The sequence below is a fragment of the Phyllostomus discolor genome, chromosome 1 (genome assembly GCF_004126475.2).
Source record: "Phyllostomus discolor isolate MPI-MPIP mPhyDis1 chromosome 1, mPhyDis1.pri.v3, whole genome shotgun sequence".
NCBI lineage: Eukaryota > Metazoa > Chordata > Mammalia > Chiroptera > Phyllostomidae > Phyllostomus > Phyllostomus discolor.
Genome location: NC_040903.2, coordinates 70,011,235 through 70,037,622, shown reverse-complemented (window position 1 = coordinate 70,037,622; position 26,388 = coordinate 70,011,235). Strand labels below are relative to the sequence as shown.

At 44.1% G+C, this 26,388-nt stretch overlaps 1 protein-coding gene across 1 annotated transcript in view; it reads left to right on the top strand.

Annotated features, from left to right (window-relative positions):
• ITIH5 (inter-alpha-trypsin inhibitor heavy chain 5) overlaps nucleotides 1-25,549 on the top strand; it is an 82,341-nt gene extending 56,792 nt beyond the window's left edge. Inside the window, exons 8-14 of the mRNA XM_028507846.2 lie at nucleotides 9,794-9,962; nucleotides 12,171-12,480; nucleotides 14,882-15,441; nucleotides 17,615-17,668; nucleotides 19,051-19,167; nucleotides 21,058-21,435; nucleotides 22,492-25,549. Of these exons, the coding sequence (XP_028363647.1) occupies nucleotides 9,794-9,962; nucleotides 12,171-12,480; nucleotides 14,882-15,441; nucleotides 17,615-17,668; nucleotides 19,051-19,167; nucleotides 21,058-21,435; nucleotides 22,492-22,790 (1,887 nt within the window). The 3' untranslated portion in view covers nucleotides 22,791-25,549. The remainder of the gene's footprint in view (nucleotides 1-9,793; nucleotides 9,963-12,170; nucleotides 12,481-14,881; nucleotides 15,442-17,614; nucleotides 17,669-19,050; nucleotides 19,168-21,057; nucleotides 21,436-22,491) is intronic.
• The last annotated feature ends 839 nt before the right edge of the window (nucleotides 25,550-26,388 follow it).

Sequence of the window (26,388 nt, the reverse complement as noted above, 5' to 3'; positions counted from 1 at the left end):
GTTGGGCAATATGAACTTCAGCATTCAGACCAGGCACTGGGGACCGACAACTCAGTCACGTCAATCAGTAGATGAGTCAGAACATGGACAAAGGACACCAGTTGCAAAGGAGACCTGTATACTCAGGTGAACTTCCCCAGGTCCGCTTCTTCCTATGTACTTCCTGATGGAGCAGGAAGCCAACCTGCCGATGACCACCTGGAGCCTGCAGGTGGAAGTGGCGAGGCAGCCTTCCTGGCTCTGCTCTAGAATGAGAAGCATGAGACTGACACTGGGGGGCAAATCTGGGTTATGTACTAATCTTCCACGTGAAGAGAAGTGAAAAGGAGACTGTTTGGAGTCTTGTGTTGTTTATACACCAAGCATGAAAAATGAATGTGCTTTGTATGGCATGAAGAATCAAAGATGTGTTATTGGCAAAGGGCTTTTTAGAAAAATGTATAGTGGTATTATTAGGTACATGTTTGATATATTTGTCAAAGCAAAGTCAAAACATTAGGTAATGAATCTTCACGTTAGTCAGAATGGTAACATGAGAGACAGCTTGCTTCTTAAGTTAGACTTATGTTATCCAAACACAAAGACTCATGAAATTTAGTTACATTTACATTGCAGAAGATGTTTTAATATTTTACTTATTCAGACTTTTTTTAAAGTAAGGCTGAATTCAGCCAGAATTTAGTCTTTAACAGACATTCTCTTTTAAAACCAGTCCTGAAGTACTATTGGTATTTAGATCTGAACCTTTACTAAGAAGGTGCTTTTCTTTTGATTTGAAGAAACAACTATTTTATGTTTTTATACAGATTATGTAAACATGTAAATAGGTCATCAGAACCAGAATTGTACTGCAATATAATCTAGCCTAGTACTACATTAAAAGAGCATTTGAAATTAGAATTAAAACAGTAAATGAAATTATAATAGCTTTAAAATAATATATTTTTGAATACAGAAACCCTATGATTTTGCTTAATTTAAGAAATAAAAATATATTAAAAATAAGAAATAGGCTCTTTATAACTTGTGAATATTAAAATGTAGAGATAGAAGAAATAGTTTTTCTATATTTAGGTGAAATTTCAAGTTAATATTTAGCATTTACTGAACTGTTTTAAAATATTGGAAGCTATAATGACTTCTATTCCAAATTTTCTATGTATATGAAGAAAGCTTATTAATTTCTGATCTTTCTTCAAAAAGAACATTTTGACCAGTAGAAAGTGAGTTTCTTTGACTTTCAGCAAGATTCCTCAAATTTAACTGAGCCACCTCTTTTGGATACTTTGTTTCTTGCATTATAGTTTGATTTTTCATTTTTAACATAAATTCTCTAATGTGGTTCGATTCAGGAGATATTTACGGCTGTGGCAACAGGAGGGAAGCAGGCACTGTGAGAGCATTACCACTGATTCCCCTTCCGAGTGCACACAAGCTCAGAAAGTGTACTTTCTCTCTAGTCTGTGGAGTAACATTATTTTTTAGGGTTTTGGTTTCTTTTCTGAAGCCAATCTGTTGCTAGATTTTTATAAAAGTGTAACAATGATATAGACTTGATATATTGGAGAAATGGCCTTTTTCACCCAATTTATCACCTTGTTCCTAAAGTTGGAATTAAAAAAAAATCTGATTACATGGTGGGTCAGTCACAATAAACTTTCAGAAGTTTTTTTCGATTTATTGTAAGACTTGCAGCATGGAAATATAAGGTTCTTCTACAGTTTACAGAATGTTTTTTTGTGATACTGAAATGTTACGATCTTGAAATACTCCCGGCATAATCGATACCCACGGAATCCAGAGTGACTCGAGGCAGCGCCTTGTCTGGATGCCTGTGGAACGTGTGGAGAGACGCTGGGATGGGGGTCGTATCCGTGCTCCTGAACGTGGACTGCAGTAGTTTAAGGTTGCAGCGAGGATCTGATGTTGCACACTTAGATGGAGTCACAGGCTGTGTTTTGTTTTTGTCTGGCCCTTCAAATAGAATGACTACAGTGCCACCCTACACCTAGGAGCCGGAGGGGCTGGGCACCGAGGGTTCCCCTATTGGCATCAGAAAGGACTGCAGGCTGACAGGAGGACAATGTAGATATACTTCTCCCTTCCTCCCACCAGCGTGCATTGTCTCTACCCTCCTAGGACAGAGAGAAGGCTGAGCTGCAGCTCAAGTTAATGTTGGGCATATTCCTTTTCCCGATATCATCTCAGAAACTTGGGCTCTTTTCATGGTCTATATCTGTTGATCATGATTCTCTTTCATGGCTCAGATGGACTTGAATTTCATTGTTGGATTATTTTAAGCTTTTCATCAAAGACAATTTTTCTCTTGGATTCCTTTAAAAGGACTGTGTGGATCAATGAAAGAGAAAATGTCAACTCCACGGTAAACATTTTAGAATGAGGCAAATGCTAGGACTGCTTAGGAGAACAACACAGCCATTCTGCTGAAAACATGGGATGGCTCATATCTAATACCCTTGAACTTGAGTTCCTTCTGTGATGTCATGGGCTCCCCTTGCACTACGCCCAACAATCCAGAGTTTGTGGTACAAAAGCCTTTTGTGTCAGAGTGTGGTTTGACGGAGATGCAGAAATATGTGAGAAGCGCTGCATCAAATGGGTACCCTGACAGAAGTGGTAGCAAGGAGTGGGCAGCAGCTGGGCTGTTCATGGGCTGCACTCTGAGAGTCTGTTATGTTGTACTGCTCCACTTGGGAAACGTTTCACAGTCATTACCCCCAGTGGAGCGCTTGCCCCCTTAAGGGCTATGCCAAGAGTCTGCAGCTACTTGAGCTCAGTCAGTTTTGTAGGGAAGCAGGAGAGGGAGGCAGAGGAAGGTCCCAGCTCCTGTTCCAGTATGGCTTAATTCAGGGGCCCAGAGTGCCCAGGACAGAGCTGTCTCTTGGACACTCCCTTTCCTGTAGTAGTACCTCGAGGGGCTGCATGAGTACAGAGTGGGGAGGGGGCTGCATATGCAGGACCCAACTCTGCTCTTTCCTACGGATGCCATCAGAGGAGACTATTTCGTTTTCTTTCCTGAAGATCCATTAGAACAAATAGGACCACTGCCAACCCTATTGAATGAATGGAGAACCTGAAACAGTTTATTTTTGTTTGTTTATATCCTGCCTTGTTCCTGAAAACATTTAAATGGACAGAGATTAAAAGACTTAATAATAAACCAAAGGCAGAGCTGGAATTAACTTCTAAGACATTGTTTTTAAAGAGGATACTTTTTATTCCCTTTTAACCCAAGGAAAGTACATATAAGAAGAGGAATTCATCACTGTAAAATAATTTCAAGCAGAGAAGTGTCCCTATTCTTTGTGATTGTAAACAGCCAGGATTAAAAGGAGTCTTGTGTAATACTTGTATTCAGGCCAAGGTACTTCTTTACTCCGTAAATAGTAAAAGAAATATGCGTAGGCCCTTTTCATTTATTAGTTGCATTTGTGTACTTTTTTTTCCTCCCTCAGTCCAAACATAATCTGGATGTTGTAAAGGTCCCTTCTGGTGACATATATGGACTGGTGCTTATAGATTGCTCTCTGGGGTGGGCGGGCAGTGTGTGGTACCTGCTGCCTGGGGTTGGTGCTTTCAGAACTGGCTCGTACCCAGAGGAGACCCACTTGGCCTCTTTAGCGTCTTGCTGGCTGATCTCTTTACGAATTCTGTTTTCTTTCTCAGCCAGGCCCTTATATGCACATTATTCTTCTTTCCCTAGGCACAGGGTTTGGTTTTCCTGCCTCTCCCCTTCCCCCTGTCTCCCCGAGATTTACTAACTCCTCCCCGACAGGCTTACCACCTAGCGATTGGATGTAGCTACCTAAACTGTCTCCCACAGAAGCCCTGTCCTTGTCCCCACATAAAGATGAGTGAGGATGGTGACTTCCTGGGTCTATTCTTATGGTCCCTAAAAGTGAATGTAACCTTCCAATGTCAGACGTTTAGCCTTCCTCACTAATCAGACCCTTACCCCCAATTTTATTAATCTCCCTTGAATGCTATCTAATATGTATAATTGTAAATTTTGCATGCTTATTTTCAAAGATCTCCAAGGAACATATTTCCACAGATTCCTATGATCACCTATTAGCAAGTTAATTTCAGGATATCATTCCAAGAGGTGTCTTTTGGGGTTGCTTGTCACCAGCAGGCCCACTTCTTCCGAAAGTGCAAGGCCACTAGGTGGAGCTTTGGGGATAGGGAAGAAGGCCAAGGGACATGGTGTGCTGGGGCAGGCAGTGTCCTTTCCTTCAGTTCAGGTTAGGTGGAGAGGCCACTGTGGGAGTAGGGGTGACAGCTCACTTTGTCACCTTCACTTGTAGTGTTGAGAGCTACCACCCAGGGTTTGGAAGGGACCTTAAGGGGAAGTAGTCCAGTCCCTCTTGGGGTGCTTCTTGGCCTTCAGTGTAGCTCAGTCCTCAAGCCAGCTAGGATTACACATTCTCTGCCTTTCTGGGCTTCCTCTGATCCTTCTGGAATGTCCTAACTCTGTCCTCTGGACTGTACTCTTGGAAAATATTTGACTTGGTTTCTGTTAATCTTAAGCATGTAAACACACCATGTTGAAACATCAACTTAAGCCCACTCCCAGTTACTCTTCTATCTGGACATTCACCTTCTGCCTGCATGTTAAGCCTGCAATGGCCTGCGGAGTTCCTGGGGTCATCAGCCCATCTCAGGAAAGCAGGGGCCTGGAGAGGGCTCGTGGATGGTGGTGGCTGCAAATGTCAGTGGCAGCTTCTGTCCGGGCCCCTTGGGATGCAGGGTGGGAGGCCATCCAGAAGGTCCTAATGCAACTGGAAAAGGAGTGACTGCGAGCCTGTTGGCCTGCCTTTCCTGGTTCAAGTGAGGTTAAGTTGCAGCTGTGGCCTTACAAGGTCATAAGGAACCTGTAGTTGCTGAGCTAAGGGGAAGAGGGTGGAGAGGCTTGAACAACTGCTCCTAAAGCAGAATATCCATCACAATCAGAAAAAAAATAGCAGCAAAGGAGCCAAGCCGACCCTTATTGAGGTCTTTAGAGCACTGTTTGAGGATCCTTAAGGGTGCAGCAGCTAAACAAACAACAATCTTCTGACGAGTTTCCCCTTGTCCCAGCCTATGCCCTGGGTTCCTGGCCAGCTCCAAGCTCAAACAGGGAGCAGCTGGAATATTTCCAAGTGTCTGCCTTGGAGCTGGATTTCCAGTTGTGTTGTCTCAGGGACAGCCACTGCTTGGTGTTGCCTTGTCCCAGCTGCAGGCCTTCAGACTTTCCAGAGGTCCAGACCCCACGACTGGGAATGATGCCTGATGCTCACACCGGGGATGCGCTGGCTCTAACTTGAAGGAAGGGTGACGGACAAAGTGTTGCCAGCTCCCTGGAAAATGGCATCAGCATCAACATTTAGGGCACTCCACCCACATCTGTTTATTATAATTATCAGATTTGTTTGTTTTCACTTGAACACCATCCACCCGTCAGCCCCAGGATTCCTGCACATCATCGTTCTCGGAGTCATATGCTGTAGGTGCTCCAGCTCAGGGGCTGTGCCTCTAACTTCCTTTGTGTTCACTCAGTAGAAGTCTACCTCTCTCTCATTTACTCATTCACCAGATGCCTACCGAAACCCCACAGTGTGTAAAGTGCCATGTCAGGAGGGTGGGGTAGGGCAAGGGGACAGCTGCCTTGAGGAGCTCCCTGTCTGATGTGACAGACGACTCACTCAGGAAGCTTGCATCAAGCTCTGTCATGTGGCCTGGCACTGCGGGGTATTCACATACAGTAACAAAATGGGAAAAGGCCCTGCACTCAGAAGCACAGGGATGAGTTGGATAGAGAAGCAAATGCACAGATATGTAATTGCATTCTCTCTATGTGTGTTGTGGAGGCAGACAACAGGGTGCTGTGCCTGAGAGCACAGCAGTGTGTAGGTGAGGAGGCAAGAAGGGCTATCTTGGGACATGATGGGTAAGCCCAGAACTGAATGTTGAGGAGGGTGGAAAATGCAACTCTGGCAGCAATGTGAGGACAGGCTAAATCCTTTAGAAAGTACAGGCCCTTGGCCACACCAACTCCATGTAAGGAATTTATTCCAAGAAAATAGCAGTGAGCACAAAGATGTGTGAATACTGAGTCCCACAGAAGTACTGCTTAAATGTTTAAAAATATTATAGTGTACGCATATGATAGAATATAGTGCCACCATTAAAATGATTAGACATTTATGTATGGGCATGAAAACTATATATGACACAGTAAATTAAAACTTTACAGCATGATATGTGAGCCCATTTTACTTAGATTACATACACAGTAAAGTTTCTGAAAACGTGCGTGGTACAACATTTTAATAGTGGTTGTCTCGCCTTGGCCGGGTAGCTCAGTTGGTTAGAGTGTCATCCTGATACAGAAAGCTGTGGGCTCTACACCCAGTCAGAGCACATACAAGAATCAGCCAATGGATGCATAAATAAGTGGAACAACAAATCTCTCTCTGTCCCTGACCCCTTCTTCTAGCTCAAATCAATAAATACATTTTAAAAAAATAGTGGCTATCTCTAGGTGAGGGAGATTTTGTAAGTCTTACATGTTTTTCTTCTGATCTTTTTTTAAATGATTTTTTTTTGCATTAGGAAAAATATACAAATAAAGAAAAACAATCTATTGCCAATCTAAAGTAGAGGTGGCCCAAGCCCAGATTACAGCCACAGGATGTTTAGGAAGAGAAGGGGTTACTGAAGGAGGTGGAACTGCCAGCCTCGGACGACCTAAGGACATGAGGCTCAGGGAGAGGGGCAAAAAGGAGGTGCAACACGATGACACGGTTTCTGACCTGGACCACTGGGTGGCTGGAGGTGCTGCTCTCCCGTCAGGGAGGATCAGAGAAGAAAAGGTTTGGACAGAAAGGCAAAGCTTCTGACCTTCAACATAATAAATCCGAGCACCTGTGGGACTTGCAGGGGCAAATGGTCAGCAGCTGGGTCTGAGTCTCATGAGAGCGGTGAGCTCTAGGGATACGTGTGGATGTCAGTCATTCACTAATTGGCTAAGGGGGTGTATGCAGTGTGCAGCGGCGGGGGTGTGTGTGTGCTGAGTCCGTGGGCACCCTAGGCTGATCTGAGAAGGAGGCTCCAGTAAGGGCAAGGAGCACTGTTCAGAGTGGAGGGCATACAGGGTTGTGCCCGGAAGCCAGAGGAACAGAGCGTCACAGATCCTTTCAATGGCTTCCAAATCGGGCTGACAAGTTTTGGATGTGGATTCTGCTTATTTTTACAAGATCCTTAGACACATTTCCTGAAGGTGGAGTCAGGGTTGGGAGAAGACGGGAAATTCGGCTGCCACTGAGTGTGTCCTCCAAACAACCCAGTGTGATGGGTTAGGAGGAAGGGCCCAGCCCCAGAGGAGAGAGCAGAGGCTAGAGGGGGATTCCTAGACTCCGAATGAAAGAAGGTCTGCCATCACCATTCTCTCTCATGGAAGAACCGGGGGCAGTTGGGAGGGTGGGACTGCCCTCTGTAGCATGAGACAATGAATTTAATGAAATACGTTCATTGTTCTCATCTCGGGTGGATGCCTTCTGCAAGGATGTTATAGGAAATTAATCCATTAGTTGCTGCCAGAAACCAAGTGAAAGAAACAAAGAAATAAACAGAGCCCGTCAACATTCAGGGACCTGGATGGAATCCCAAAATGAGCTGCACATTATAAGGGTTATAACTCAGAACATGCTCAGAGCCAGCAGTCTTGGAGCTGGGATTCCACTGCTGCTGGTGTAAGCCTTGGCCCTGGAGTCTGACTTCCTGGTTTTCATCCAGGTTCCCAGGGGGCATGGCGCTTAACCCTTTCATTCCTCAAGCACTTTGCCTGTAAAATGGGAATATTAATAGTCACTTTACATTAGGTGGGTTGTGAGGATTAAATGGGCCCATCACCTCAACCTATGAAAAGCTCTGGCACTTGGCAAAATATCTGGGGGTATAATTCCATGTCCAGAAAATGTTAGCTGCCAATGTCATCATTGTTATGCGTCTAATGATATCGTTATGATGCATTGCTTTCTCAATCTGGGAATAAAGAGATGGGGAAATTGAGGCACAACTTCATTCATTCAGTAAAGATCCATAAGGAGAATGTTAAATGAACATCTGTTTGCTCAGGCTAGAAATTCTGTAAGTTTACTGAAATAATGCAATATACAGATTTAAAAATAAATACATCCAGGTTAGTTTTCTAGAGTGGATTTTGAGGTTCCCATGAAATTCAGGGGCTGGACAGTGGGATGTTGGAGTGAGCAGATTGAAGAGTAAGACTAAGGAGAGGAAGAGGGACCATTCAGAAGGGGAAAGAAGTTGTGGTTATTTCACTTAGGGAGATAGAAGGGGCGGTACTGTCTGAAGCTGGTTTCAAAGCAAAGGCTAACAGTCATCAAACCTAGGAAAAGACCTACAAAATATTATCAGGGTAACCATATAGTTCCTTAGCACACCTCATTCTGCAATCACTGTTTCAGACTTTACAGTTTCTTTGACTCTGCCACCTACCACCTGCTGGCAAGTAAGAGCAAATACAGATATAACTTACTGTATGCCTGGCCCTGTTATGAATACTTTCTGTATGTTACTGATTCAATCCTTGTGACAACCTGATGAGTAGCACTATTATTGTCCTCCTTTTTCAGGTGGGATAACTTAGGCACAGTGAGAAAAGATAGTGATAGAACTTCCTACCCAGGGCCACAGGGCCACACAGAGAGTAAGTGACACATCCAGGGTCAAACCCAGACCACCCATTCTGAAGTCTGTGCTCTTAATCACTGTAAGAGATGCCAGATGTCACTGTTAAGGCAATTATGTAATGACTGTTCCTTACTTCATATGATGAATCTCTAACTCTCTAATAATATTGCTGTTTAGAGAAGACAATGCTTTCTTTCAATATGTGGTTGGTTATTTTAGAAACTCTTGTCCATATTCCTAGAATTTTTCTGTTTTCAGTTTCACATGGTCTTTTCTTTCTTTACACAAACCGTGTCTTTTTTCCATGCCTCTTATCCACTCAGCTCCTGCAGGCTTACCCATGTCACCTCTTTGTTTTGCTTGACCCATCACGCGTATCTTCTTTGCATCTTTGCAGAATGCCCACCCTATCTTTCAAGACATCCAGTTCCTTTAAGCCCCGTGCTCAAACTGCTTCACAGAGAAACTCTTGCTTGTCTGTGAAGTCTCCTAACATCACTCCAGCCCAGTTTTTTTACTTTTAAAAATCGCTATGGTATTTATTATCTGTACTTTTAATCTTCTAATTCATTCTGTTCATTCACTCATTCATTTACTAAACCTCTCTAGTACCTCTTGAGTACTGGCAGTTTGCAAAGATGAGTGAAACCTGCCTATGAAGAGCTTAACATATAGTTAAAGAGCCCTGCCTGGAGTGGTTCAGTGGTTTGGGTAAAAGTGCCAGCTTGTGAAATGAAAGGTCGCAGGTTCTAAAATGCAGGTTCGCAGGACATGTCCCCAGTTGGGGGCATGTGAGAGGCAACCAATCGATATATCTCTCGCACGTTGATATTTCTCTTCCTCTCTTTCTCTCTTCCTTCCCTCTCTCTAAAGATAAATAAAATCTTTAAAAATATACAGTAAAGGAAAGAGATATAAAAGAAAATAATCATTACTTGGACATTTATCCAGTACCCTTCACATAGTAGGCATTTAATTTTAACCCTGACATTGTTCCTGGTGTGCAGTTTCTAACCTAGGGGACATGTGGACTAATGCAGTTGATGTGACTGGTTTTGGTTTTGTGTTTGCCTAGACCAAAGATGCCCTCTTCACAATCCTGCATGACCTCCGACCCCAGGATCGTTTCAGTATTATTGGATTTTCCAACCGGATCAAAGTGTGGAAGGACCATTTGGTGTCAGTTACTCCCAACAATATCAGAGATGGCAAAGTCTACATTCACCACATGTCACCCACCGGAGGTAAATATGAGTCCTTCTTTTCATGTTAGCTTTGACGTGATAATAAGTGAGTAGCTAAATTTTCTGCCAAGAGACAAGGATTTGAATACTGAAACTATCACAGGAAAGGAGATAACAGCTGAGAGCTTTCCCAGAAGCTCATGTTTCTCTGAATACCGATTCCGTAAATTCTCCTCTTCCAGGCCCCAAACTAAGATGGTCAAGTAAGTTATGAGGGGGAATACCTGATAGGGTTTGGAGCCTTTCCTGGTTTATCTCACAGATCCTGAGTAATGAAGTAGTTTTTGTAAATTGTTTGAGGGTGTGGAATTAAAGCCAAATAGATGAGTTAGTTTTGTGTGCTCAAATCTTAGCACCTTAGGAAGCAGCAGGTGGACCTGCCCAGCTGTACCCTTAGTCCCTTTGGCAGGGCTGAAACAGTGAGCAGAGCAGGAATCCCAGGGAGCCTTGGAGACACTGTGGATGGAAGGTGTGGTGGGCTCTGAGTGTCTGCATGCCTGGCTTGGGTATGGTGCCCAGGTAAGAGTGGAGAGGAGGGACAGGTCATAGAGAAGTCTAAGATAACTAGGGTATCTAGAGGCAGTCCACTAGTGTTATCCAGCTGGACAGATGTAAGTTCCTTCAACTCAGGGCCTTGGTCCCACCCACTCTTGCTGTCAACTTTGTCACTGGTGCAGTGCACACACGGTAGGTGCTCAGTACTGGAGTGTTTACGGGCACTGATCCTGACCCCTCCCCACTTTCGTAAAGGCCATTTATGGAGACACCATCTCTTGTTGTCATCTCAATTATTGTGGTGGGTAGTCACCTGGAAACATACAAAACACCCAATGGTCTTCTTCCATTTGGGATTTTTCATCTTTCTTTTCTTTTTTTAAAAAATTATTTATTTATTTTTAGAGAGGAAAGGGGGAGAGAGAGAGAGAGAGAGAGAGAGAGAGAGAGAGAGAAACAAACATCAATGTGCAGTTGCTGGGGGCCATGGCCTGCAACCCAGGCATGTGCCCTAGCTGGGGATCGAACCTGCGATGCTTTGGTTCACAGCCTGCGCTCAATACACTGAGCTACACCAGCCAGGCTCATCTTTCTTATATTCATCATTTCCTGTCCAAGACAAAGCTCTGATTTCCTACACGAGTTTCATTTGGAACTTCATCTTTCTTGGACCAGACTTGGACTTACAATGGGATTTCCTACCAGTCTCCACAACAGTGAGATTTAGGAACTGTTTTACTAGCTGATGGGAAAAATAATAGATTGGATTCATTATGATATTGTACTATTGATCATCCACCTATGGCAGGAAGTGACAAGGTTGTAAAGTCCTCGAGAGGAGAAACTCTTATTCATCTTTGAATATCCCCCAGCTCCTAGCACAGCCCCTGGCATATAGTGTATGCCCAACAAATATTTGTTAATTGAATTTATTTTAATGCTCTTGGTTATAATTAGGATGTTATGCAAAGGTGAACATAAAAGCTTAGCAAACAGCTGATGTATATTATGTTCTTTTGGAATCCAAACCTTAGAAACCTTATGGTTTCCTGAATTTTTTTTCTTGGCACTTCATTGCCTCAACCTCTGCAGGTGGACAGAAAATTAATCTCTCAAAGACATGTAATATCAGGATTGGATACATCAATTCTTTTTTTAAAGATTTTATTTCTATATTTTTAGAGAGAAGGGAGGGGAGGGAGAAAGGGAGAGAAACATCAATGTGTGGTTGCCTCTTGAGTGCCCCCTACTGGGGACCTGGCCCACAACCCAGGCATGTCCCCTGACTGGGAATTAAACTGCTGACCCATTGGTTTGCAGGCTGGTACTCAATCCACTGAGCCACATCAGCCAGGGTGGGAACATTGATTCTAAAGCCAGATCACCTGGATTTGAATCCAGCTCTACCATCCACAAGTTGTTTAATCTCTCTAGGCCTCAGTTTCCTCATCTGTAAAATGGGGATAATGATGGAGTTGTTATTAGGATGAAATGAGTTAAAACAGTTAAAGTATTTAGCAAACACTTGCCAGGTCTCTAGTTAGGCCATGTAACCTACAATCACCCCGCATGCTTGGGGGAGCTTCTTCCTTTCCTCTCTAGTGTCACCCCTGCTAATCCTTGAATGATTGCGAGTGAACCACAGCTGTGAGTGTGCAGCCAGGGGAAAGAAGTGAGTGCCAGCCTGAGCTGCCCTGTTTTGGTGTCCCACAGGCACAGACATCAATGGGGCCCTGCAGAGGGCCATCAGGCTGCTCAACAACTACGTGGCCCACAATGACATCGAAGATCGCAGCGTGTCCCTCATCATCTTCCTGACGGATGGGAAACCCACCGTTGGGGAGACCCACACCCTCAAGATTCTCAACAACACTAAGGAGGCTGCCCGGGGCCAAATCTGCATCTTCACCATCGGCATTGGGAATGACGTGGACTTCAAGCTGCTGGAGAAACTGTCCCTGGAGAACTGTGGCCTCACACGGCGTGTCCACGAGGAGGAGGACGCAGGCTCGCAGCTCATTGGGTCCGTTTGTCTCCTTCGGACAATAATGGGAGGTTCTTAGAAGGGGATGGAGGGTTGGGTTTTATGAGAGACTCAGAAATGAGGATGGTTTGCTGCACCTTAACCTCAAGTCTACTGGAAATAACTATAACTCATTACACTGGGATATATCATGTTGGGTTTTGAAATCCATCAGTCAGGCCTGGCTGTAAATTCAGGTCCTGCTTTGTGACTTTAGGCAACAATTTAAGTTCCCTCATTATAAAGTGAGATTTATGGTCAATTGACAGAATTTAATGAGAAAACCTGTGTAAAGCATTGGCAGAATTGTTATCATATGTTAGGTGTTCAATTAGCTCTTCTGGTTATAATTGTCTTCTTGACAGTTCAAAGCACTTCCTGGCATAATCACTCTAATTCTGCCCTGTGCGGTAGCTAGGAGAAGTAACTATTGAGTAGTATTGATTATTAAAATGATCATATTTTTCTTTGGAAGTGAAATGACCAATTGACACTAGTCACTGATTATATATTTGAGGTGGAGAAAATACTAGAACTTAGGTCTTCTAATTGAGTTCAGTGCCTTCCCTTTGATATCACAATGCCAAACACGGGGTATAGCTTTGCTGTTGATTCAATAGCTGGCTGACTCCCAGTTGAAGCAGTTCAGTGTTACCACTTCAATCTACTTTGTGGCACTTGGTGTAGATATTTAAAAGGAAAAGTGGGCTTTAGGTACATCCATGGGTGTTTAATAGCCATTTAAAGAACATTCATCAAAGAGAAATCTAATTGGAGGTCTCGAAGATGGACAATAGAGATGGGTCCTAGGGATGGAGCTGGCCACCATTGTTTCCCCAGCATTTTAATCAAAGATTTAAATAAAAACACAGGTTAGCTTCCCACATTTTCAAAATCATTCAAAATGACATTCAATTTAACTTAATGCATTAATGGAATATGTGTTTCATAACCGAAAGCAAGTACATTGAAACAAACTGACTACACCGTCCTACTAAAAATACTGTCACTATCCAACATTTATTGAGAACTTACGATACGACAGACATTTTTATAAGCATCACCTCCTGTGAGCCCCACAGAAACCCTAGGAGCGGGTGTGCTAGGGTAAAGGCTAACTGCCGTGCAGATGACCATCCTGTAATGGTCTGGCAGGCTCAGTTCTGCTCCATGAGGTGGGTCATTCAGAGATTTCAGGTTTCTTCCATTTCACTGCTCTGTGCCCCTTAGATGTTGCCTTTAACTGCAAGGTTGAAATGGGCACAATCCCTTCGGTGTTCCAGCACTAAAAGTGGGGAAGGAAAAGAGAGCCAGAGCAAGCCATTTTGTTTCAAGCAAGCATTGCAGAAGGTACACATTTCACTTCCACTCATACTCCACTGGGGAGAACATGGCCATATGGGACCACAATAGAGGCTGAGAAATGTAGTATGTAGCTGGATGGGCATCACCAAGTTAAAACTAAATTAGTAGGGAAGAAGGGGAGGCTGGGTCTGGTGAAGCAGCTAATAGTTTTCTGAAGTAAGTATTGTTAATGTTCCAATTTTACAGTGGAAGAAGCTGAAATTCAGAGAGGTTAAGTTATATGTCCCAAGACATACAGCAAGGAAGTAGCTGAGATAGAAGTCTAACTCCACAGCCCATGCTCCCTAGATCTTTGGAAAGGGATTTAAATTGTTTCTTTACTCAGAAACTAGCAACCAGGTGACATAAGTAGAAGAAAAGTTAATGCAAGCAAATGCTGCATTGCTGAAAAGCATAGTGACAAAATCAAGGTCAGATTTCTCAAGTAATGTGCTAGTTAAAGCACATTGGCAATAGACATTTGGTTCTAAGAAAAATGTTTTAAAAGGCCCTCTGAGAAACTCAGGCATGTACAGAGGAAAGTTACCTCTTTCCTCCAGTAAGAGTGGTGAGAGAACCTTGCAATTACATCACCTGAAGAATAGTTAATGAAACTGGAGGTTGATTAGACTGAATAAAAGATGACCCCAGGAGCAATATTTGTCAAACCCCCAGATGGCTGTCATGGTGAAGCTAGATTAGGCTAATTCATGCTGGGCTGCTCCAGAAGCAAATGTGAGACCAGTGGGTGGAAACTGCAGGGAGAAGATTGTGATCTACTACATGGAGGTTCCTCTTCCTCCCCAGAGAAGCTGAAAGAGCGAAGGAAGCCTTATGAGACAGTGAGTTCTCTGTCACCAGTGGTGTTCAAGCTACTGCTATATAACCTCCTATGAACAATGTTCTACTGGGCAGAATGTTGGACTCCATTGCTCCTAAGTTCAGGTTCTCCCCTCCGCCAGCCCACAATTTCCTTTAGGACCTGTCCTGCCTGCAGTCAGAGTTGGGCCCTGACACATACTCTCATTCTCTCTCTATCTCCCCCTCTCCACTCCAGCTTCTACGATGAGATCAGGACCCCTCTGCTCTCTGATATCCGCGTTGATTACCCACCCAGCCTTGTGGAGCAGGCTACCAGAACCCTCTTCCCCAACTACTTCAATGGCTCAGAGATCATCATTGCTGGGAAGCTGGTGGACAGGAAGATGGATCGGTTGCATGTGGAGGTCACAGCCAGCAACAGTAAGAAATTTGTTGTACTGAAGACAGACGTGCCCTTGGAGCCCCCAAAGGTGGAGAATGATGCCACAGGAAGCACCAGGCCCAAGGGTGATGGTGAGGAGGACCCCAACCATCTCAAGCGTCTCTGGAGCTACCTGACCATGAAGGAGCTGCTGAACTCCTGGCTACAGAGTGACGACAAGCGGGAGAAGGAACAACTGAGGCAGAAGGCCCAGGCTCTGGCTGTGAACTCTCGCTTCCTCACCCCGTTCACCTCCATGAAGTTGAAGAAACCTGCACTGCAGACAAAGAAGCTAGAGGAGAGCTATGGCATGTCTGCTGCAATGGGGCCTGAAACAGTGACGCAGAGCCTGCAAGGCTCCAACCTGCAGACAGGTAACCCAGCTCCCGGGATGGCCGGACACAGGAGCCTAGCATGTCCTTTCTGCCTCATTCTCAGGCCGAGGTCACCTCAGTAGTAGTCTGTTTTTACTTTGTTTATTATAATTTTTGTAAGTAATCACCCCCACATGCAGCTCCCAGTTTTCAGGAAGTGTGTTCAATTGTTCTATTTGATTGGTTATAAATGGCAGATCTCTGTGCAGGGATTAGAGAAGGTGGCTGTTGTCTCAGAAATGTTGTCTGGTGAGGTCAGTCCATCAGTCAGTCATCAATACTGAGTGCCTAACCTTCACCAAGCATTACTGGAGACAGCAAGAGGAATAAACAGTTTTATATATATGCGAATGTTCATTTTAAACTGCCTTTCTACATTTTTAAGTACTTCAGAGTTATGTCATTTTATATGTACGCTGGATTTTATTTTCCTGGGAACATAGGTGAGGACTAATTTCTGGATTCTTGAGAGAACACACCCTTTACATACTTATTACTCAGAATCTAAAGAGCAGCTGTCACAATCAGGCTCACTGTCATTTTGATGGGGAAATGAGTAGTGATGAGAACAGGAAATGGAAAAGGAAGGTAGTGCAACCAAAGCAAAGGATTATATTCTCAGTAATAGCTGCTTGGGAAAATGGCATTTTTTCAAATATGTAACATTTTCATTAAATTTCTGTCAAGTTCACATCTCCTAAGTAGGAAGAACTGATGTTATCTCAGGACCACAAATGCTGCCTCATTTATTCCTTGAACTTTAAACTCAGAGAAGCACCTGGGATGGGGGAGAGAGCATGAGTCGAGGGTGCAGACAGAGCTGAGGTTCAGCTCACCTACCCTCATGACCAACTGTGTGGCTCGGGGCAGGGTTCTGCACCTCTAAGCTTCTGTTCCCTCACCTATAAAATGTAGGTGATGATAATTTCCCTGAAGGGCCATCGCAAGGATTAAATGTGTAAAGTCTTTGGCACATATGAGTGTTCTACAAATGTGAGATTCCCTTTCCCTTGAGGAATGTAGAACTAGAAATTAATTGAAAGTTCAGACCCTGATGGAGAGGTTAAAGCTGACGCATTGCCTTTTTAGATGGAGCAAAGCTTGTCTTGGCACACAACTAGTGCAATCCGAGTTCTGATGAAAAGCAAGCTGTGTGATGCTATGAAAGAGCCATATAAAGAAATAACCAACTGATAGCTCAAAACTGTTGTTTGGAATAAATTTTCCTGAAGCATTAGGTAGTAGTACCCAAGATAGTCTTTCTGTGCTTAAAGCTCTGATGATTTTTAAAATTTAAGTTTTAGTTTTTCTGAGTGTCCATGGCAGCTGCCACTCACCACAGCTTCTCACATCAGCTGTGTGGATTAGAAGGGGCTTCTCCTCCATGGTCTGCCCGATTCGGCCTGCATCCCACTGGCCGGGGACCAGTGTGGAAAAGACACGGGCACATGGACACTTGGAGACAGTTTGATCTTTAGTTTCTGTGAGGGGTCAAAAAGCAGCAAAGAGGAGCATGATCTTGTTAATACAAACAATTTGAAATAAGATATTAGTTTTATTTTATTTATAGAAATTAATTTACTTTTAGGTTATTCTTTAATGAATTATTTATTTTGCCTGCTGCTTTATGAATTGTGTTTACACACATAGCAATAGTCCCTGGATTCTAATTTATTTTTACATTTCTGCATTTTTCTGTGTTTTTTTAAAAATTATGGTACAAAAACATGTATCATAAATTTACCATCTTAACCATTTTTAAGTGTACAGTTCAATAGTGTTAAGTATATTGATGTGAAATAGATCTTCAGAACTTATTCTTCTTGCAAATCTGAAACTCTGAACCCATTAAACAAGTTTCCTTTTTCTCCTACTCCCATAACTAGACCTTAACTATGATGGAGTATTTTCCTCTATTACATGCACAGAAATTACAGACGAGAAGAATATTATCTAATTTATAAAAGAATAAAATAATTAAGCCTCCACATGTTATACCTTTGCTTGTATGTTGTGAGGCCAAGCTCCCTCTTTAAAACAGGTGATGTTTTTAAGTTGCCAAAAATGTATCTGAAAGCTGTATTTTACTCACCTCAACCCTCTCCTCTCTGTGCCCCTCACTTCATCCTCTTTCATGGGTAACAGTGAGTGTTCTTGTCCTTCTCTTTCGTAGGGCCTGCTCTTGAGAAGCCATACAACCCAAGAATTAAAGTCTCCAAAACATCAGGTAAAGAAAACAGTATACGTGATTTGGGAGTTGATAGGTTTAGAAAGTGGACAACCAGGAATTCCCTGAAACCACTTAAAATACCAGCTCATACTAGAAATGTGATGCCAGGACCCATGGGTTTCTCAGCCTGCGCTAGCAGCGTGCGACAGTTCTGAGAACCAGGATTGTTGCTAAATCGTTGCATCCACACAGTGGATGACAGTCCTGCGGAGCCTGGCAATAGCCTTGATCGAAGGATGGGTGACACACATTCTCCTCATTGCAGAGTTTAAAAGACATTTGTTGTAGAGATCTGAAGTATGTGTGCTTCCTGTTTCTGGTGGTACAAATATCTGTGACATTCACATTTTAAAAAAGTTATTGTATTATTTCTTTAATCCTTGGTTTAGAGGGAAGAATAGATAAAAATACCACAAAATTTCCTTTGGCCAACTTTCTGGGATTATAATGAAAATCCAGATGGAATAACGACACAAAGGCTGGGTTGGATTCTTAAAATGTACACGTCACTTTGTAAGCCTTGCTGTCCATGTGCCAGACACACAAGTTCGTAAAATCAGGGACATCCCCGAGGTTAGCTGAGCAGACAGGAAACTCACAGTCTCCAATGGAGAGAATGTGATTCCTTTGAACTCACACATGCTTTAATGCAAGAATGCTTTCTTCTGCGACGCTGCAGGGAGTCAGACTTTCAGACCACTGCTCTATTGTTTGGCACAAGCAAATCGTCCAACACCCTTGTAAAGGGACTTAGACGATTTGAGGAGAAATGATGTGGTGTGAGCCCAAGAAGCTCTCAGGGAACTGTCACATCGCTCCATTCCTATCGACTCTATGTCTTTCACTGGCCACCAGCCCTCCACTGGGTTTGGTCATTACTCCTATAATGTGTCCATTACCAGAGTTGTGTGCATCGGGCTGTGAATGTCCCTAGTGCCGTGGCTCTCTGGTCATAGGAGACAAAGGGTTCTCACCCACATCTCTTCACTTGGGTAGTCAAAGGAGAAAGGAAATGATTGGTGTCACATGGGAAGTTGAAGCAAGTGGGCTCAATCATAGTGGGGGTATCTGGCAATAACTCTCCTTTCTGTTTCCCTCTTACCTCTCAAGGCTTAGTTGTCTGTGTTTGGCTGAGGTGTGACGAAAGGGAGCATTATATTTGAATTTAGGGGACCTAAGTTCAAACTTCACCATCTACTAATTAGGTAACTGTGGTGAGTCATCCACTTCCCAGTCATCTTCCTCATTTAGAGATTCAGGATCATTGACAGAATCAAATCAATAATACATGAGAAAAAATAAAAGAGTACTTACACATGGAAGGCACTCAGTGATGTCTTTTCTTTCTGTTTCTCTCCTGTTTCTTCTTGCTCTGGCAGCGGATGGAGACCCCCATTTTGTTGTGGATTTCCCCTCGAACAAACTCACTGTCTGCTTCAACATTGATGGGCAGCCTGGGGACATCCTAAGGCTGGTCTCTGATCACATGGACTCTGGTAAGTTCTGACCTCTGTAGTGGTTTTGGGCAAGAGCAAGGTAGATATCGTATCTCCTCTGTTCCTAAGACGGGTGTCCAGGTATATGAGAAGCACATCACAGATGCTCAGTGAGGATCGTTGATGAATAACTAAAGCAAATAGACTGTGTGCTGACCTTGGAGTCAGGAAGATGTGCACTAGAAACCCTGCCCTCTGACTGCACTCATGTTGTGGCCCTGGGTACTCAGCTAGGGAGCTCCTGCTGTTTCCCTTGTAAAACAGAGATAGTGATACTCGCTGTGCTGGCCTCACAGTGCTATATAAATTCACAACACATTGTTATTATTATGTCTTTCCAATCAAAAACTGTGATGGTGGGATGTGCTAAGCTCATTTATCTCAGTTCCTCGATGATTAAGGTGTTAAGCCCAATGTTAATTACTCAGCTTTGTACAGAAGACACAGATGTAAGAAGGGCTCTGATCCCCTTTGGTCTGTAGAGGGACTGCATAAAAGAGATTGGTATATAAGAAGCTTCTCTGGTTATATTCAGGTGCCAGTACCTCAGGGATGGCCATGTGGATAGCCACACAGTCTGACTTTGTGAGGACAAGTTTTGCAGTGGACACTCTGGCATTCCTCAGTTCTGAGAAAACGAGCTTCTTAGAAGGCTAGGTGACAGAGGGCCCCACAGCAAGATCACACGGATGATGTTGTTATGTCATGTTTGACTGTGGGCTCCTTACCTACCTTACTCTCTTGCAGGGCTGGCTAGCCTTAGAGCAAAATGGTGGCTTCTTTGTAACTCAGAGGGCTCCAGAGTGAGATACGGGCCTACCTGTATCCTTCCCCGGAGGTGTCCACCCCCCTCAGAGCTGTTCTGTCGTTTCTGTGTTCAGTGTGGCATCCATGATGTGGAAGATGGCTCAGTGGAAGATGCTTGGAGCCTTGAGGTGGAACTGTCTGACCTCTGCTCATGCTGGGGTTTTTCCTTTCCCCAGAGAAAGGAGTTTTCCCCTGGAGTGTCCAAGGAGTTCCTAGTCAAGATGTATGGAAAGATTATCCCCAAAGCAGAGAAAACAAGAGTTGATGACATAACAATCTTTTGTTAATGCAAACTGCCTCTTTGGCTGAGAGCAAACACACTTAATGTACATAAACTAATTCAGTCCCAAACATCTGGTGTAGAGTTGCCATCTGTTTTGACAGCATGGATTGCCAGGAGTCTGGCTCCCAGGCCTTGCTCAAGTCTAGAAGAGTTGCAGTTGTGCTCACAACAGTGAAGGAGAAAAGAAAAGAGTTCTATTTGCTGGCCATTGACAGCTTGCCCATGTGCCAGCTTCTGTAATCCTCACCACTGTCTTGTTGGGTTTCATACCCCCTCTTTACAAATGAAGACATTGAGGCTCAGAGTTTTAAAGTGACTTGTCCAGAGATGCACACCTGGAAAGTAAAAGAACTTGAGCTTTTGGACTAAATGTGATTCTAACATTTGCATTATGCCACACTGTTCAGTGGCATCATAGAGTCTCCAAATCAGCAGCAGTGGCAACTGGCAGATGAGAAATATGTCTCTTTGTCCCTGCAACCAGAATGAAAGGAAATACTGGAGTGAACACAAACATGTAAACTCTTTCTGTGGTATCTTGACCCAAATCTACATCATCCTTCCCCTCCTCCAAGATATTGATTGAACATGGGGAAGAAATTTCCTTGTAACTTCATGCGTTTACTCATTTCTTCACTCACTCAATAGGCACTAAGTGGCCTCTACTCCTGAGTCAAAGTTCATGGGGCGAGAGATATAAAGATAAAGCCAGGGGAGGAAGGAAATTCTGATTAGATGTCTTTAGTGTGAAGGTGGGGATAGTGTTTCTAACCACTGCTCTCTTCCCCTCTATCTTGGAGGTGTGACAGTGAATGGAGCATTAATTGGGGCCCCCGCTCCTCCCAGCGGCCACAAGAAACAACGCACTTACTTCCGCACCATCACCATCCTCGTCAATAAGCCCAACAGGTCGTACCTTGAGATCACACCACACAGAGTCATCTTGGATGGTGAGGACAGGCTGGTCCTCCCCTGCAACCAGAGCATAGTAGTGGGGAGTCGGGGGCTGGAGGTGTCAGTGTTTGCCAATGCCAATGTCACCGTAACCATCCAGGACACCATTGCTTTCGTCATCCTCATTCACCTCTACAAAAAACCAGCCCCCTACCAGCGAGACCACCTAGGTTTCTACATCTCCAGTAGCAAAGGCCTTTCCAGCAGCTGCCATGGACTGTTAGGTAAGCAGCCACTCTTCCCAGGGTGAGAGGAGAGTGCTCAGCTCCTGGAGTCCTGGAGTGAAGCTGGTGTTGCCAATCACTTTAGCTTGATTGAGAAATTCAGTGGGAAGGTGGTCTTTATGCATGTCAGAATAATTGTATGTCTTGCCTCTTCATGACTTTCTGGGATAGGATTGCACTTTATAAACTAATTCTCACTGGTTTTCTGGGAAAGCAAGGAAAGAAGTTAGGACTAACCCTCTGGCTCCTTATTCTCAGCAAGAAAATACAAAGAAAGGGTAGTCCACAGCCTAGCACCTGGTGTGACATGGGTGTCTCTTCTGAGGAGTTACCCACATTGCATGAGCAGCAGGCGATCTGCTTGGCATGGCTTTCCTCAGCATGCAGTTTCATGTGGGCCTCTTGTCTGCAAGTAAAGAGCCAGAGCCACCAGGACTTGATTTAGAAAGCAGGATTTCCTGGCACTTGAGCTGGATGCATTTCTGTAGTTCCTGATGGTCAAGCACGCACTCCTTCTGACAGATGCACACCAGTGTCCTTGGCCTCAGTGATGCCCTCACTTGACCTGGAGAATTATGATGATGTGTAGCAGGGACAAACTGAACTGGCTGCCTCCACACCTTCAGCCCAATACAATCCACAAACTTTGTAGCATGGACTGGAAAGAGGGGAAGGCCTGACTCTTCCCTGTTTGCCTGCCCCCTTTCTTGTCCTCCCAGCTCAGTAAGAGACTACGGTTATTCCTGTGGGCTGGTTAGGCAGCATTCCAGTGTTAGCAAGTGGACAGCTTCCAGATGCGGAGGCCACTACCTGTAAAACCTCAGGTATCTCCTCTCCATATGCCCCAGACACGTGTTCCATCACTTACACTGGAGAAGGTGTGAGTGCCTTCTGACAGAATGTAACTAGGAATGCGGTCACATCATGAATTCCCCCTTCCTCTGGATACCACGTATGCATTTGCTCATCACCAGTGGCCTAAATTGAAATTCGTTTTTTTTCTGCATGGTGTGGCCAGCTCTTGACTTAGACCTGATTCTTTTCTTGTCCGTTCAGGTCAGTTCCTGAACCAAGATGCCAGACTCACAGAGGAGCCTGATCAGCCCAGCAAGAACACCACTGGTCCTCCACTCCCAAAGACAGGCGAGGCGTCTGGGACTGTTTTGAAGGTGAAAGGACACCAGGTCCCAGTGGTCTGGAAACAGAGGAAAATCTACAACGGGGAGGAGCAGGTAGACTGCTGGTTTGCCAGGAATGCTGCCCAGCTGCTCGATGGAGAGTACAAAGATTACCTGGCAGCCCATCCTTTTGACTCAGAGACTTCATTCGGCCTGGGAACATCCAGGGGACTCTGACACCAGCAGCCTTAACATCACCGTGCCTGACAGGGAAATGGCCTTAAGGGAAATTGCGGTGTGGTCCCTGTGCCTGGTCTCTTGGTAGTAAGCTGTGACCTTTGGTCTGTCCCTGGTTGTCTGTAGGTTGGACATCATCTTGAGCAAAGAGTAGGGTCAGGAAGCACAAGTGAAGTGTTTCCCCTGCTTCCTCCTCCTGCCAAGGTCTCCTTATGTACTATTGAGAAAGATGGTTGCACCAAGGGGGGAAAGGGCATGATTAAAAGCAAGAAGTCTATGTTTCATACCAACTGCTTGTCCATCTCACAGCCCGTCATAAAGGAACTCTGACAAAGGAAGGTTGCTGCAAAGTTTGTTTTCTCTGTGGAAAAAGCCAAGTTTGGGCACATTGCTTTTCACCTTATAAATGCTTAGGAATCCTTTCTCGTCATACTGCTGCATTCTCCAGATGTGTGGCCTGCTTCTGCTTCAGGGGACCCTTCAGTGGAGCCCAGACCATGAGCCATGCGATAGCCTGTAGATTTGATCATTATAAACAATTAAGTCTTTTCTTAGAGAAGATTTTTTTTCTGCTGTGATATCTTGCCCTTGAAATTTCGTTTTCATTTTTACAAAAAAAAACTAATTAAAAATTAGAAAATCTACATCCCAGCTTACCCATGTCTTTCTAATGGGTTTTGCAAAACACTTTACTTTGCCAATGAATATTCTCCTATTTATTCCAGTAAGCTACATGCTTTTAATAAAGAGGACAACTCCACATGGATGTTTTTACTGGCCTGTCTTGGTGCCAGCTGAATGGCCAAGCTTTTACTAGGCCCTCTTCAGCCTTCATCATCATCCACCAGGTGATAAATTAGGCTCTCCCAGTACTAGACTGGGAGGTAGACACAGCACAGGGAGAGTGTGACAGCTGACATATAGGAGTCAACCTGCATGTTCTCAGCAGGAAGTACACCTGCTTACAGAGTCTAAGAAGCCTTTCCACACCTCATATAAGCAAAGCAGGGAATCAGCGTGAGTCAAGGGCTCTGGTTCCAGAGTGTGGACATAGCTAATCCCATAAGAAATAGGTTAAAATTGGGGAGGGGAGCTCCAGGAGTCACCGACTATCAGCCTTCTCGTTGTGGGTGCCCTCTTTGCAGCGTGTTCATATAATCACAGGACGTGAGGGTGCTGGTGGCGTCGGAGCCTCACTTTGTGCTCTACTCACCAGTTCTCGCTTTTCAGTTTGGTCTTCTCAGGACCACTTCGGCTCTGAAAGTCTGATCCTCACTGAGTGAGGCAAACAGTCATGTCACAGATGGACACAGGGGGCACTTGTGTCAAACCGCAGAGAAAGATTTGGGCCAGAGACATAGAATATTTTGATGTGAGACTGGATGAAATAAAGGCCTTTGTGCTGGCTTCACAGGAGGTTTTTCCCCATCAGGACTGACTCTAAAGCAGGCTTTCATGAAAAATGAAAGCATACTTAGTACTTGGAGGGAAATCAGAGCTACAAAAATTGTTTGTCATACTTGCCTTCCCATGGGAACCATTTGAACAGTAAAACGACCTCCACATGGTCCTGTTGGACCAGGGGATTAAGTTAGTAGCTGGGGACTTTTCAGTCCTCTCTCAGTCTCTCTCCTCTGCGTGAACCCACTAGACCATGGCCTGCCAGCTGTGTTATTTTTAACTCCCACCATCTCAAACTAGCTGCCTGTTTTCATGCCAGCATGTGAAGATACCTGCCCAGACTGACAGATGCTTCCATATTTCAGAGCCCAGAGGAAGAGGAGGAGCATGAGCCAGGGCCAACCAGTGAGTGTCCAGGCCCATCATACAATTGCAGCCCTGGCTGGGTAGATGTCCCTGAGCCAGAGGTGAGCCCGCTGTGTTAAGAGTGGGATCAGTGACCTGTGTTCCAAGTGTAGGCCTCAGAGCTGCAGAGAGGAGGCTACTGAGAGACATTCCCACTTCTTCCTGCTTTTCTAAGAGCAATGAAGAATATTCCAGTGGTCTACCCATCGCTTCCTCTCCTGCTTAGACAAAAACATTTTTTACTATCAAGGTTGAGCTCTTATTTTAAAGTTTTTACTTGAGACAAATCCACTTTTCTTTTTCCTCCTTCAGTTGTACGTCTGTTTTTATTGCTAAAGGTATTTACCATTAAATTTTCTCTTCTCACCTGGAGACTGTGATATATGTGAGCCCAAAATTCCACACCCATGTTATAGTTAGGGCCTTTTAATTTGATTGAAAAATGTAATATTTTCTGTTGGCCATGTGTTGTGAAGAGCAAGCCATTTTGAAGCCAATGCAGGATGAAGGAGGAACTCTCTTCTCCTCTGGTAGGGAAACTGAGGCAGGGTACCATTGGGTGATTTTGCCCATGCCAGGTAAAAGACTCACAAGGAGACCAGGCTGAATTTCCAGAACTTCTTTTGTTTGCTTCGACACATTTGCACTATCTGGGCAATCATTTATTTTCCTTGAGCATTTATAAATTGATAGAGGGTAACTAAATGAGAAGTTGAATGAGATTGAGAAATATGTTGCAGTTAGAGGAGATAAATCACATGTTGTCAACACAACTAATGTGAAAGAGTCATAACAACTGATTAAGATCTTAAAAGTCTTCATCTCTGGCTTCCCACCCCCTCCCACATCTAAAAAGAAAGCCTTCTAATGGGTCATCTTGATTTAAAGTTTTACATTCTCCAAATAAATGGACTGAATGTTCTCTACCCAGCCATGCTGGGTGGTTTATCATCTTCCATTTGACTTTTCCATGATTTACTACTTCAGCCTCAAGGGATTAGGTATTTGGGAGGATCAGCCATCCTGACAGTGTCACAGCTGGGCAGTTGTGAGGCAGGCACTGGGAATGAGGAAGAACACTTCTTTGTTTCTATCAGGAATAACATTAAGTCTTTAATGGAATCATGGACCCTCACAGGTGGATTTGGAACATGATTCATTTCTTTAAATTTATCTCTTGTCTAAACTGAATGCTGTGGACAGAATGTTTTTGTCTCCCAAAATTCATCTGCTAAAGTCTATCTCCCCCAGTGTGATAACATTGGGAGGTGGGGCTTTGGGAGGTGATGAGGTCATGAGGGTGGAACCCCATGAATGGGGTTAGTGTCCTTATAAAAGAGACCCCAGAGAGCTGCTTTGCCCCTCCCACCAGGTGATAATGCAGGTAAAAGATGACATCTATGAACCAGGGGGTGGAATCTCACCAGACACCAAATCTGCCAGTGTCTTGAACCTTCAGCCTCCAGAATGGCGAGAAATGAATGTTCATTGTTTAAGCCCCCCAGTCTGTGGCATTCTTGATGTAGCAGCCTGAACTGAATAAGACTGAATCAAAGCACGAATTCTTTTCATTTCTTCAAGCTACATAGAACGTATACAAATAATGCTGTCATTAAATTTGGAGAGCTCTTGGAACAGAAGAACTTGATCCGCCTAAAGCTAACAGCAACTAAAGTAACACAGCTAAACAAACACTTAGAAATGTAACTTTAAATATTTATTTTAGTCAGTTTAAAATAATAAGTAGGGTACAAGATAGTTCACATTCAAGAGACATTTTTCTTAAAAATTT